The 12,908-nt window shown below is 55.4% G+C and overlaps 2 protein-coding genes across 10 annotated transcripts in view; one reads left to right on the top strand and one right to left on the bottom strand.

The window, feature by feature from the left end:
• The first annotated feature begins 175 nt into the window (after nucleotides 1–175).
• NUDT17 (nudix hydrolase 17) lies at nucleotides 176–4,355 on the top strand. 7 transcript variants are annotated; one of them, XM_019627791.1, is made up of 8 exons: nucleotides 219–1,425; nucleotides 1,678–1,864; nucleotides 2,104–2,129; nucleotides 2,257–2,349; nucleotides 2,606–2,704; nucleotides 2,929–3,065; nucleotides 3,487–3,639; nucleotides 3,775–4,355. In XM_019627791.1, exons 1-8 carry the CDS (start codon nucleotides 1,117–1,119, stop codon nucleotides 3,785–3,787), a joined length of 1,017 nt encoding a protein of 338 aa, XP_019483336.1. In that variant the 5' UTR covers nucleotides 219–1,116; the 3' UTR covers nucleotides 3,788–4,355. The 7 variants fall into 7 exon arrangements, with proteins under 7 accessions (XP_019483338.1, XP_019483340.1, XP_019483336.1 ...); XM_019627792.1 differs by having other exon boundaries at nucleotides 3,487–3,665; XM_019627793.1 differs by lacking the exon at nucleotides 3,775–4,355 and having other exon boundaries at nucleotides 176–1,425; nucleotides 2,865–3,065; nucleotides 3,418–3,577.
• PIAS3 (protein inhibitor of activated STAT 3) overlaps nucleotides 3,924–12,908 on the bottom strand; it is a 12,870-nt gene continuing 3,885 nt past the window's right edge. The window contains exons 1-14 of one of the 3 annotated variants that reach the window (XM_019627786.1): nucleotides 12,299–12,407; nucleotides 10,005–10,422; nucleotides 9,767–9,851; nucleotides 9,469–9,519; nucleotides 9,135–9,225; nucleotides 8,489–8,623; nucleotides 8,187–8,292; nucleotides 7,541–7,614; nucleotides 7,248–7,408; nucleotides 6,435–6,568; nucleotides 6,186–6,354; nucleotides 5,878–6,011; nucleotides 5,649–5,686; nucleotides 3,924–5,113 (exon numbers count right to left, since the gene is read on the bottom strand). In XM_019627786.1, the coding sequence (XP_019483331.1) occupies nucleotides 4,847–5,113; nucleotides 5,649–5,686; nucleotides 5,878–6,011; nucleotides 6,186–6,354; nucleotides 6,435–6,568; nucleotides 7,248–7,408; nucleotides 7,541–7,614; nucleotides 8,187–8,292; nucleotides 8,489–8,623; nucleotides 9,135–9,225; nucleotides 9,469–9,519; nucleotides 9,767–9,851; nucleotides 10,005–10,422; nucleotides 12,299–12,322 (1,887 nt within the window). In that variant the 5' untranslated portion in view covers nucleotides 12,323–12,407 and the 3' untranslated portion in view covers nucleotides 3,924–4,846. Of the gene's footprint in view, nucleotides 5,114–5,648; nucleotides 5,687–5,877; nucleotides 6,012–6,185; nucleotides 6,355–6,434; nucleotides 6,569–7,247; nucleotides 7,409–7,540; nucleotides 7,615–8,186; nucleotides 8,293–8,488; nucleotides 8,624–9,134; nucleotides 9,226–9,468; nucleotides 9,520–9,766; nucleotides 9,852–10,004; nucleotides 10,423–10,682; nucleotides 10,905–12,298; nucleotides 12,408–12,908 lie in introns of those variants that run through there. The other 2 variants (XM_019627787.1, XM_019627785.1) reach the window with 2 other exon arrangements.

Below are 12,908 nucleotides of genomic sequence, written 5' to 3'. Positions count from 1 at the left end.
ACAGCACAATGCCTGGCATCTGCTAAAGACTCAGTAAACCACTGCCTCCCTCTTCTCCATGGCAGCAATTCTAAGTTTTCTCTCAGTACCATGATTAATATAGTTCATGTAATTTGTCACCGTCCTTTCAGTTCATTCAAAGCAGTTAAGTGTTGTTTTATAACCTCTTCAGTTTCCTCTTACTGATGTTCTAATTCATTCAACATTTGAGTGCCAATTAATTGCTAACCACTACACTAGATATAATACATAAGATACCACCTCTGCCTTCAAGCCACTCACCATCATTTACTGAGCACCTATTATGTGTCCAGTTCTGGGCCAGGCCTTAAGGATCCAAAGATGACTAAGCCTTGAGCATACAGTGAGGTGAGATAAACAAGGATAAACAAGTATTGGGGGCTATAGAGGAAAGTATGTACAGAGAGGCCACAGGGGAAAGGGTCAGGCAGGAAGGGAGTATAGAGAAAGTGACCATCTGTAGTTTCACACGTGAGGATTTGCCAGGTGGAAGGGGGAAAGGATCCCAGTGGGAAACAGAGCCTGGTTCTTGGGGGAACTGCAAATAGGATATGACTAGAAAATAGGGCATGAGTCCTGCCAGAAGAGACTGGTGGGTCCTTCCAACACTGCTAAGTAGCTTATGTCCTAAAAGCGATGGGAAACAAAATGATCAGACTGGTGTTTTAGAAAACTCACTGGCAGTACTGTAGAGACCAAATTGGTGGGGGCAGGGCTGTTTGGAGCCTTGCACTAATATCTCGGGCAGAACATGAGAAAGGCTTGAACTAGGGCAGCAGAGGCTGGAGGGAGACATGGACTTAAGAAAGTTTAAGGAGGTAGAATCGGCTGCACTTGGTTGCATTTGAGAATGGGAGATGTCCAGTTGTTTTCTGGGTGTCTGGTTGGGAGACAATGTAATTAATTCAGGGCGATACCTGCAGTAACAGGTGTGCAGAGTGCTGTGGAGAGGTGCTCCGAATTAGCCCATGGCTGGCGGGAGGTGGCATGTGAGTCCAGAAATCTTTCGGTCTGGGGTCATTGTCCTAAACAGAGAAGAAAAGGGACCTGAGGGTGTAGAGGTGGTCTCCTTTGTCGTGCATTAACCTTACACCCATGGATCACCCCGGGACGTTCGGGAAGCCTGGCTTCCTTTCAACCCGCGGACCCAGGGGAGGCGCCGCTGGGCCACCAGAGGGCGCCGAGAGGGCCGCAGCGACCCAGAGCCACGTAATGGCCGCGGCGCGGGTGCTGCTGCTCGTGTCCGGGCGCCCGGAGTCGGTGAGCTTCGCACAGAGCGTGTGTGGCCGCCTGGGCGCCGGGCCAGGGCTCGGGCCATGGCCCACGCACTGCGGCCTGAAGCGAGGGCAGCTCCTCCTCTCGGACAAGCCATTCCCAGGTGCCTCGGCCAGGCTTCCGCTGCAGGTCAGGAAGGGGACCCCAGCGCGGGGAGTGAAGGGCCGCAGGCATGGCCTGGGACCTGGTAAGAGCCGGCGGCGGGCCCGGGGCCCGGCCGGTCTCCCCAACTCGACTCCTCCCCGTCGCACGGTATCTCCGTTTTTGAAAGCCCCGCCTTACCTCTGAAGCCATTCCTTCCCCGTCGCTCGGTGTCCCCCAGCTTTTGAAAGCCCTGCCCCGCCTCTGAAGATTTTAACTCAAACGGCTCCCTCCCGCCAGCGACCCCCTTTCTGCCCTTTTGCGGCCCTGGACCAGCAGCAGCCCAGGCCTCCGGTTACCGAGCTGTCCACGAATCGAGGCGTGGATCTGGGTGTGGCCATCATTCTGCAGTCCAGCGACCAAATGGTCTTGTTGACCCGAAGGACACACACCCTCAGAGTTTCCCCCAACCTCTGGGTACCCCCAGGTGAGCGCCCTGAAGATAAGGCCCCAAGTCCAGGGAAGAAACTTGCCATTCCCCAAGAAATGCTATTCCTAGTCTCAGGACAGAGAAGTAGGCCCAGAAATGTGGTCTGTCCCATAATCACAAGAGGCTGCAAGTGCATCTGTGCCCACTGGAGGGGGGCAGTGTCAACAGTAGTGTGTGTGGGGGGGGTGTCCCTGGCCAGGACCCCCATTCACCTATTGGGCCCACTGTTGTTGCAGGTGGGCACGTGGAACTTGATGAAGAGGTAACCCATCAGCTGACCCAACCTGAACTGGAAGACCTGCTTGGGACCACCTTGGTTGTGGGCTGAGGAGGGGCAAAGGCCTTAGAGGTCAGGCATTGGCCTCTGACCTGCCCTCTCTCACTGCCAGCTGTTGGATGGAGGGCTTCGAGAGCTTGGGGAGGAGAGTGGACTACAGCTACCCCAGGGCCAGTTCTCTTGGGTCCCTCTGGGGTTATGGGAGGTAAGACAGGGACCTGGGAGAGGTCCCTCCTTATCTCACCAAGAACCTCAACAACTTCTAAGCCACCCAAACCCATAGAACAGCCCTAGCTGCCTTGGCCCCAGGGGAAACGATGGAGTGGGTGGTCTGGAGTCCCTGAACCCACAGTCCTCACCCATGTCCCTCCTGCACCCTCTCTACCCGCCGCTTCCTCAGCTGTATTTACAAAGTCTCAAAAAAAGACAGGAAGTTCACACTTTGTCTTCTTCTCTCTTAGTCTGCCTATCCTCCTAGACTGAGCTGGGGTCTCCCCAAATACCATCACATCGTTCTCTATCTACTTGTGGTCTCCCAGGAGTCACAGCAGCAGCTGCAGGTAAGACTAGCAGTGGAGGAAGGAAATGGGGGCTCAGGAGGTCCAAGCACACTGCTTCTGTTTCTAAGGTGGGGAAGGGGGAAATCAGAAATAACCAAGAAATCCAATAGCCTCTCCCCCGCCCCTGCCCCCCGTTTCTCTCCATTCCACCTGTGGGTAGGCTGTCATCAGAACAGGCCTCCCAAGCGAGGCCATGATAAAGGGATCAACATGTCTGGCCCCAGGCCCGGATCCAACCAAACCCAAGGGAGGTGAGCGCCTTTATGTGGCTGGGACCAGAAGTGGCAGCTGCAGTAGCTGCCACAGAGGACGGAACAGAGACGCCCAGACATCTCTCCCAGGACCTACCCGCCTCTGTCCTGTAAGTAAGAGTTTCTCCCGGGCCCTCCAGCACACCCACACACAACACACTGAGAAGTTAAGCTTCTACCTCCTCCTTGGCAACGGGGGGGTGAGGTGGTGGGGGGAATTTTGTGCGGTGGGAGGGATTTAGGGGGTGAGTTGGTCAACTGATAAATGAAGAGAGCACATGAGACCAGACACTCACTGCCCATCAAACTCCAAGGGTTCCTGCTCCGACTAGCTCACCCTGAAGACCTGGGTTTGTGCCCCGTTCTCCCCTAGGAGCAGGTCATTTAACCCTCCCTGAACCTGTTTCCTTTCTGTAAAATGACGTTAACACGCACCCACCCCTCTCCTGCCATGGTTGGGAGGATGACTTAATGGATACGGAAGTGGGCTAAGCCACAGGCACAGGCCAGACAGGGGTTGTCGTCATGCAGTGCAGTGGAACTAGGGGATGATGGCGGCGCTCGACCTCTGGCCTTGCCCATGTCCACACTGCTACGGACGACCCCAACCACCACAGAAGGCAGAGAGAGAGTCAGCACTGGGACGAAGTTTGCCCTCAGGCTCTGGCTGCAACATCTGGGCAGGTAAAGATGAAGAAGGGCAGGTCAAGGTGAGGAAGGGCCAGACGGCTCCACAGCGTTGGGCTGAACGCGCTAGTGTTTTTGAGGGCATGGGGGAGAGGAAGGAAGAAAAAAACAACTGTTCTTGGAAATCCTCAGTGTGACACCCTGACGGTGTGAAAGTGGAGCTCACATGGACCCAGGGCCTGCAAAGGAAGAACAGAACATGGACCCCCCTCCCCGCAAACCAGGGATCCGGAAAGCCAAGTGCATAATCCCCTCCCCGGCCCACCTCCATGACACTCACAGAACATTCACAACCTTTATTATGGTTAAGAACTTTGCTACAACTTTGGGAATAAAAAGGAAAATTACAACAGAGGTCCTAGGCCCTGGAGGAGCCGAAAAAGGAGACGGGAGAGCACGAGGGTCCTCCTACTTCCCAGGAAAGGTGCAGAATGAGCCAGACCTGCCCACAGGGCCACGGGCCTTTAGAAGCTCAGGCCCTGGGCTGGCGGCCTAAGAAACATTGTGAACTTAAATATATAAATAGAGCGAGCCCCAGGCAACAGGCCAGGCCCTGCTCCCAAACCCCTGGGGATCAGGGCTAAGGCCTTATCTCCTCCTCAGTCATACTGGGAAGGAGGAGGCAGGGGAAGTCATCTTTGGATGTATCTTGGTTTTTCTTCTTTATGTACAAAAAATCTGCAACCCAAAATAGAGTTCTCTGTCCATGTGTCTGCCTGTCTCAGTTTCTCCACCTTTCTGTTTTGGCCAAAGAAAATGGAATGGACACGAAGAGACAATGGCTGTGGGGAAGGGACCGAGCCATGGGTTTGGGGAATGGGAAGAGAAGGCTTCTGGGGCACAAGAGAAGGGCCCTTCCCCACGAGAGTCTAGGCAGTGAAGGCTGAGGAGTCAGCCTTTCCCCCAACTCACATCCCATCCCATCTGCCCCCACTGCCTGGGTTAACATACCCAAAGGAATGTGCCAGCCATCTAAAGAACATTTCCAAAAATAGACCCCAAATGTCCTTAAAAAGAGGTTAAATATCAGTCCTTTGGGTGCTGGCCTTGTCAGGCAGAGATGAGGCCAAAAACAAGTGTCCATGAAGGTCTTTCTGGCTTTGGCCAAAGCCCCCGCCGAGGGGTCAGTGTGGCCAGGAGTCTGGCCACCACGGCATACTTGCTCAGCATTGGGAGGCAGCGAAGGTTCCATAGTCCAGGGGACTCAGTCCAGGGAAATGATGTCTGACCGGCAGCCAGTCAAAGAGGGACCTGAGGGTAGGGGTCCTCCGTGCCCCTCCCTCAAGGCCCCCCCAGGAGCCACAATACTACTGACACGGCCAGGAGGGGGTGCTGGAGTGGTGCTGCGGTGAGAGCTCCCCAGGGTGGGGGCTAGTGGGCCCAGGAAGTGGGAAGGGGTCCCTCGGTACTGGAAGAAATGGCCCAGGGCATCCTGTTCATCTAGCGAGGTGATGACGGAGGGACCATAGTGCTGGGAGGAATTAAGGGCACAGTTTACCGTTGTATCCCGACTTGACCCGCCTCCCCATCACTCACCTCAGAAATATCACATGGGATAAGCAAGCCCTCTGGATCCCAAGGCATTCTCTGAGAAGCAGGACAGCCTCTTTCTGTCTCTTTCCCTCCTCTCCCACACCCCACCCTGATTCCCTGCCTGGAGCCAGCCCCTCCACCCTGCTAGGTTCTTGGCCTTGTGGGCGTCTGAATATGAGGAACGTCCACATGGGGTGGGCCCGGTGCTCAAGTGCACATGGCGTGGGGGTGACCAGGCATCGGCAGGACTACACCCGAATCTCTAGACAGAAGAGTACCCAGGGAGGCGTGGGACCCTGAGGAGGCACCAGTAGGACCTCGGAGGGAGATACGCTGCCTGCACTCTCCCCTCTTCCCTCACAGAGCAGAGATTTAGGTCTCCAGGGAAAAGCAGAGAGGGAGGGTGCCCATCAGTGCCCAGAAAGGAAGCTTCCAAGATCTGACATCTTCATGGGAGGATGAGGCCCACTTACCTGACTCTCAGTCTGAAGGAAAGAAAATAAATCTAAACCTGGCAGGGAAAAAAAAATTAAAATCAACCTCCTGTCTGACCCCTTCACCACCAAAAAAAAAAAACCAAAGAAGTTCATGGATTGTGGCCCTTTGCAAAGACAGCCAGAAGGCTTAGAGGGGCAGAGGTTCCAATCTGGTTCTGGGGAGGATGTGGCAGGGCAGGGCCCCACCTTGTGATCAGTGTCCTACCTTGGATGTCAGCCCCCAGTGGGAAGGCAGGGGGGTACTCATGCAGTGGGAGGCTGGACAGGAAATCCCCGCCCAGCGTGCCCATGGCAGGGCTCCGTAGCACCGAAGATGGCTGGTGACCAGAGGTCAGTACTCTGAGGAGAGAGGAAGAGTGGGGTAGCCAGTGACCCACAGATGACCTCACCCGACTCAGCCTCCCACACGCCCTCTCTGCCCCAGGGTTTGCCCAGTGACCAGAAAGCTGCTGACTTCTTCCCCTGTCCCTTCGGCTATATACTTATACCCTTTTGTTGCCTGATGCCTCATACCCTTTGCTTCCAGGTAGAGCGGGGATGGCAGCTGAAGTGACAGGACAGTGCTTCTTGGTTGGGGGCAGGTCCTCCTCGTCTGATGAGCTTTCTATTGTCAAGTCGATAACTTCCACCTTCTTCTTATTCTCTGATGGATTGCCCTCTTGGACTGGGCTGTACTGGAGGCCTGTGGGTGGTGAGAAGACTGTGTCTCAGAGAAGAGGCCACCCGAGACTTAGCTGTGCTGGGGGACAGGGGGTCACTCACCATCCAGCCCATACCCTGGCGGGGGGCAAACCTCAGATGCCTCCTTCTTGGGTTTCATTGGGCACCAGGATCCATCTTCCATGAACTGAATCTCATCACAGTCCGAACAGGAATTAAGAATCTCCATGAATAAACTGGGGGAGGGAAGAGGAGGGAATTCATGGGGCTGGGAGGTGGCTGGGATAGTCCCCAGGGAATTCTGCGACTCACCTTCTTGAACCTCGGCTTCCTCATCTGTAAAACATGGGTATTACCTACCCTACTGACCTCTCTGAGTTGTTAGAATTCAAGTATATAAAAGAGCTTTGCAAACTTTAAACGCTAAGTTTTAAAATAAATACATTTTAAGCACCTATTTCATGTAGTACTAGGGACAAGACAAAGGGAACAGGGATGCAGAGCTCCATAAACCGTCTTAAAAAGGGCACTGGACACGAGAACCATCATGGAGGCTCTGGAAGGGGTTAGGACAAGCTAGATCAGCACGGGCCTCAAAAGTACTTGACTGCTACACTCAGTGAGAGCCCACAGGCACATATTAACAGTTCGATCCACTGGCTCTGCCACTTACACTATAGCTGAGCAAAAGACACAGTCTCTCTAGGCCTGTTTCTTCACCAGTAATGACAGGACACATGTCATAGGGTTATTAGGAGGATTCAATGAGATAAGGCATGCAAAGTGCTCAGCACCGCGCTTAGTATCCAGTAAGTCCTCCATGTTGGAAATATCCAATAATAGGGACAGATTACATATATGTGGGGGGAGGGTCCTAGTGGCGGTCCTAGGTAAGAGAACGCAGAATGGCCCTACCCATCAATGATAAGAGACTCATAAGGAGCCTTCTTGTCGCACACCGGGCATGTCCACGTTGGCTTCTTCTCATTCATCTGTAGATAAAGGGCGGCATCGAAGCTCTGCAGGTGGGCGCAGGTGAGGGCACGACAAGGGACAGTCAGGCGCATCTTCCCTAGCTGAGGAGAGAAAGTTCTCTGGTCAGAGTCCACACACCCCAGCAAGCCTCACTCCAGTAGCCTAGGAATCCTCCTCTGAGTCCAGAGGCTTCACCCAACCCTCCTCCCCTTTCTCTTCTCTCTTGTACCCACCGGACACATGAGTGACACCCGGAGACTTGTAGTGGCCACCTCACTGTCTGGGTCAGCGGTCAGTTTCTCCTTGACTGAAACAAGAGGCCAGAGCCATGGGGTCAGCAAGGCTCGAGGGAGCCAGGAAGGTGGTGAAGCCAGGAGCAGACAGCTCTGGCTGACAGGCAGCTGGGTAGAGGCTTTGGGAGCCAGTGCGATGTCACATGGGGGTGGTCTGGGATCTGGGTTATGAAGACTGGGTGGGGGAGAAGGATTTCCTCATCCCTGCAGATGCTTAAATACAGCTGGGTGACACCTGGGCAGCGATGACCTAGAGGGAATTGAGGTATCACCGGACAGTTAGATGAGATGATCCTTAAGACTCTTTCCAGTCTGGAGAAGCCATATTCCTTGTGGGGCCAGGGTTAGGGTGTGGGAGGTGCAAAGCAGAGGTATAATCAGGACTGCAAGGGTGTCACTCAGCACCTGGGAGTGGTCCGGCTTCACAACCACAAAGATTGGTTAGGGAGATACGGGGAGGGCTGGGGTTAAGGTGAGAGATGAGGTAAGTTGTCACAAGAAGGGTATGGGTTTGACTGTAAAGGCTGGAGGGCCAGGAAGACTTGGAACCAGATCAGAGAGGGGAAGGGGGCCGGACGCTACTCACTCAGTGCCCGGGAGTGGTCTGGGTTCCGGATGCCCTTTGCTCTGAGTTTTTGTAGAAGGGTCCCTGCAGTCAACTGCCTCACCAGGTACACAGACAAGGAGTAATTCTACTTGGAGGTGGGGGGAGACAATTAGTCTCTGTTTTGCAGCCCCCTCACCCCACCCTTTGTCCCATGAGGATCAGAGACAGCGGGTTAAGGCAAAGAGACCCATAAAGAGGAAGATGTTTCCAGAACCCAGGACACCGGGTGATTCCCCTCACTCCTGCAGGCTTCTCAGCCTCGCTGTCTCAGCCATGCTCACCCGTCCAAACTCAGATGACCAGTTGACCACGATGGTGTTGGGAACAGTGGCCGAGAGTCGAGCCAGGGGTGTGATGTTGATGGGGCGGCTGGGCCTCTTGGGCTCGGCCCCATTCTTGGTAGGGGGAAGGTAACCCTGGGGAAGGGAAGGACTGCTCAAGACATCTTGTCTCAGGTTACTCACTCTCCATGGGGAAGGCTAGCTCAGTCACTGCCCAAGGAGATGGGGCCCCTACAATGACTCACAAAACCGGGGCACTATCGAAAGGTTGTATGTGGGGTGCATTCCTGGGGGTAAAGGAGAATTTATTCATTGACCAAGGAAACGGGAACCTACTCACTAAGCTCTAGAAGAGAAAGAAGAGGGCCGCCCACTCCATCCAACTCCCAGCTCTGGGGTCCTCACTTCATGAAGTCTTCCCTGAACCTCTGGGTTGAACTAACGTCCCTCCTCTGGGTTCTGACAGCACCCTTGTTCAGCGCTATCTTAGTACTTTCTAGATTATAGTGATTCAGTCAGTAATCTGAGCACCTACTATGTGCCAGGCACTGTGCTAGACATGTCTCTTTCATAACAGGTTTGTAGTTAACATTTAGGAACTGAAACAGGGAAGGGGTTACTGCCAGAAGAAGGAAAGGGCATTTACCGGCAGGGGGCACAGCTTTCCATTGACCTTGACAAAGAGGTTGGGGGGGAAATAGTCCTCCTGGGGGCAGCTGGTCTCACAGAGACAGAACCTGGAAAGAGGTGAAAGAAGATGAAAGGGCAGGTGGCATTTTTTTTTGAGCAGACTCTGGCAGAGAGGAAGGGAACCTCAGAAAATCAGTGGTAGATATCTGTAGGCCTCGGCATCCAACAAGAGACCCAAGGCCTGGTGGACATGGCAGGGCGGGGACATCTCCTAGAAGTATCTGTCATACCCTTATTTCATTCCCACCCCCAATGAGAACCTGGCAGGGAGGGAGGGAGGATCAACTCACCTTAGCTGCACCTGTATGGTGTAATCGCACTTGGCTCCTGGCAGAACCTCTCTGTAACAGGGAGGGAGAGGGAGAGGTGTCAGTATGTGGCCCTCGGAAGGCAGGGGTGAACAGAGACATAGAAGTTAGATGTCCAGAGGATAACGAAGAGACATACAAGAGAAGGAGAGGCAACGCAAGTGCAGGAGGAAGACGGACAGGGCAGAGAGAAGAGAGAGCAGAGGCCAGGGGTAGCCACCCTAGAATGAGGCGGAAGAGCCACCCTAGGATAAGGCGGAAGGACCGAAGAATGCTGTACCTGGATGTGAGGATCTGCTGCACTTGCTGGGGTGTGAGGGCAAAGGTAAAGTGTGCTTCCTCAAACCGCTGGCTAGAGTTGGATGCTGAGGACACAAAGGGCAGTTACTCGTAAGCCCACGCACAGGCAGCCGCAGAAGTTGCCCCCATCCCAGGCTGCTGATCCCACAGGAATAAAGCCTATGAGAGGCTTGGAGACATGGAGTCCAGGAAGACTGAGGGACCACAAAGAGCCATACCGAGGGTGGTGGGCCGGATGAGCTCCCCATAGACTTCATAGAAGGGCAATGGCTTCATGGTGACATCAGGGTGCACAGGCTGGGGCAGAGGGGGGTGCATGTCCACTTCACGCTTGGGGCCCAGCAGGGTGCCAGGGGCCAAGAGAGCTGGGGGGATGGGGGCGAGAGGACTAGGGGAGCCTACAGGAGGGGTGCCAGGGGGCAGAGAGAGCAGGGAGAGATCTGAGGGCCCCAGGGTCTTCCGGGGGAAGCGGCGGCGGTAAAGCTCTTTGATCTTCATCTGGACGCTGGGGGCGCAGCTGGACTTGAGAAGGTGTAAGGCCTTAGCCAGGAGCTCGTGCTTGCGTCCACTCTTGTTCCGGCCAGCAAAGCCGAGGAGCACCTGGAGCTCAGACACCCGGAAACTCATCACCATGTGCTGTGGACAACAGAGAAGCTTGAGAATCCTGCCTTACATGGGCTGGTCCTGCTGGGGTGGAGCTACCAGGGAGGTCAATGCTTCTTTTCCTCCAGCACTGATCAGAAAGATGCTTTGCAGCCAGTGGATTACTGTCAGGCAGCCAACCTGGCCAAAGGGACATCTCGGTTCCATTTTAGCAACCTTCAGTCAACCTTACCACCACCACCCCCCCCCCCCAGAGCTTGAGCAACCCTATCTCCCTGTGCCTGGAAGCTGACCTGGTGGGGGCAGGGTGCAGACAGCAAGCCATCTTCAGGCACACCTGAGTCCCCTACAGCCTCCTAACCTCCATCCCCGCCTCAAGCCTGGACGCTCCTTTAAGCTGCTTATCGCCTCTCCTGCTCTTTCTCAGACCCTCAGACTCATCCCAGCCTCCTGGGAAGAGGATAGGACACAGGGAGGAGGGGGAGAAGAGGTTCCAGGTCAGACAGCCCCACAGGGAAGAAGGGGGCCAGGTGGCTGGAGGATTGTGCCCCACACCCACCCCTCCAGACACTTCAATCCACCTCAGCTATTTCCCCCAAGCCAGGGTTTTCAGGTCAGGGTTCAATGCTCATAACTCCCCCCAAATCCTTTCTCACTGTATTTCCTTAACAACACCTCCCTCAGTCCTATTTTTCTGGTAGGAAAACAAGACCAAAACTTGGGGGCGAGGTGGTTAATGGTGAACCACCGAGTCCAGGTATCCTGCCTGTTTACCGGTTTACTCCGTCTGCCAGGAATGGATATCCTGCTTCTCTCCTTCATAGAGAAAAATGAGTGATTCCCCCCACCTCCCCACCTCCATAGGGGTGAAAGAGGAGAGGGCACACTCTAAACAGAGGCCCTGGGAGAATGAGGAGAAGGCAGGCGGCCCCTGAGCCCAGGTGAAGAATCACAAGCTCTCCCAAAGGCGGCTGGGCCCAGTGACGACCTCCAACCCGCTCAGGGCTATGGCTCCATTTCAAAGGGCAGAACAAAGCCAGAAGGCAAGGGGATGAACCCAAAGGCTTTTTTTAAGGTTCCGTGAGACGGCCTCGGATATGGTTACTCTCAAGATTGTGCGGTAATGGGAGGGCACAAGACGCTGTCTCCTTAAAGGGCTCACTTCTGCGAATCTTGAGGGCTGTGATAAAAAACTTGCTCCTATGCCTTTCTGCCCATCCTTATTTCCTCTGTCCTATGTTTATTTCCCCATTAACTCTGTCAAGAACTCCCTCATAGTTTCACACTCCTCTGTCTCTGCCCAAAGATGCCGCCTCAATGAGACAGGACCTTCCTCTCGGGCTCCAGGATGCTCCTGCCCCGCCCCTCGATCTAGCGCCCGCACAGCCCCGCCCCCTAGATCAGCCGCCCACTGGTACTTCCCAAGGCTCGCATCCCAACAGCAGCCCAAAGCCTCTACCTCTCAGCTGCATTTCCCAGAGGAGCCTCGAGTACGCCAGCCGCCCCCCGCCCCCAGTCCCACCCCTACATCTGCCCCTACTGGCGTATCTCTTTGGCCTTGATCGACTCGCCTCCTATGCCTCTCCAGCAGCCCTTCCCCGTGGCCCTACCCCTACATCTGCCCCTACTACAAATCCGACTCCTACCCCGCGTCCCCGCCCCCTGCGCATCGGCCCCCAACAGCTGCAATTCCCCTCGGCCCCACCCCTCCATCTGCCCCTCGGCCCCGCCCCCGGGGCGCCGCCGCAGCCGCTTCCTCGCCACAGCCACTTCTCTCCCATCCCCAGCAGCCAGTCCCCGCCACGTCTCCGGCCCCCACCCGAGCCGTCAGCACCCAGTCTCGGTCGCTCCCCTGACTCGGCGGCCCGCCGGGCTCCGTCCAGATGAGGATGGGGGAGGGAGCCGGTACCTTTAATTCGCCCAGCTCCGCCATCTTGAGACATCGCAGGCGCCCGAGCCCGAGCCCGAGCTCAGGCCCAGGGACCGGCGCACAACTCTCCACCCCGGCGCCGGCCGCAAATGCCGCCTGCTCCGCCCCGTCCGGCCCCTACACCTCCCCTTCCCGGCCCCGCCCGCCTGGCTCCGGACAAGCCCCAGCCTCAGCCCCTCCCACCACCCTGGACCCAGCCCTGGCACGTCTTTGGCCGGGATGCGAGACGGGTGGACACCGAGGGAGTGAACGACCCGAAAGATCGCGGGGTCCCGGGGGGTAAAGGAGAGGAGGCGGGACAGGGGTGCTTGGGGGAGGCGGTTTTGCCACGCCGGAGTTAGGAGGGGATGAGCTTTTAGGGAACCAAACAGACTTGAAATACCAAGGGAAAGTATCTAAAAACTTAAGAGAAATGGGGGATGGGGGAGCAAAGTTCCAAAATACCCTCCTCTCCCTCTTTGCAAGTTTAAGCAGCTAAAATCTAGATTTCTGCCAACTCGGGAAATGGGTGAGATCCGACCCATTTTAGGGAAGCAATGGAGTCGTGAATAGTTCATTTCACGATGGCTGTTCTCAAGCCTTCAAACCT

This window comes from Hipposideros armiger, unplaced genomic scaffold (assembly GCF_001890085.2).
Source record: "Hipposideros armiger isolate ML-2016 unplaced genomic scaffold, ASM189008v1 scaffold_741, whole genome shotgun sequence".
In the NCBI taxonomy this organism is placed as follows: Eukaryota; Metazoa; Chordata; class Mammalia; order Chiroptera; family Hipposideridae; genus Hipposideros; species Hipposideros armiger.
This window is presented reverse-complemented; position numbering and strand designations above follow the sequence as displayed.

Bases quoted from the DNA above. Each gene is read 5' to 3' on its own strand.
- NUDT17 (XM_019627791.1), top strand. From the start codon at position 1,117: ATGGATCACCCCGGGACGTTCGGGAAGCCTGGCTTCCTTTCAACCCGC. The intron at 1,865-2,103 runs GTGAGCGCCCTG...CTGTTGTTGCAG, and splicing joins CAACCTCTGGGTACCCCCAG to GTGGGCACGTGGAACTTGAT. The intron at 2,705-2,928 runs GTAAGACTAGCA...GTCTGGCCCCAG, and splicing joins AGTCACAGCAGCAGCTGCAG to GCCCGGATCCAACCAAACCC.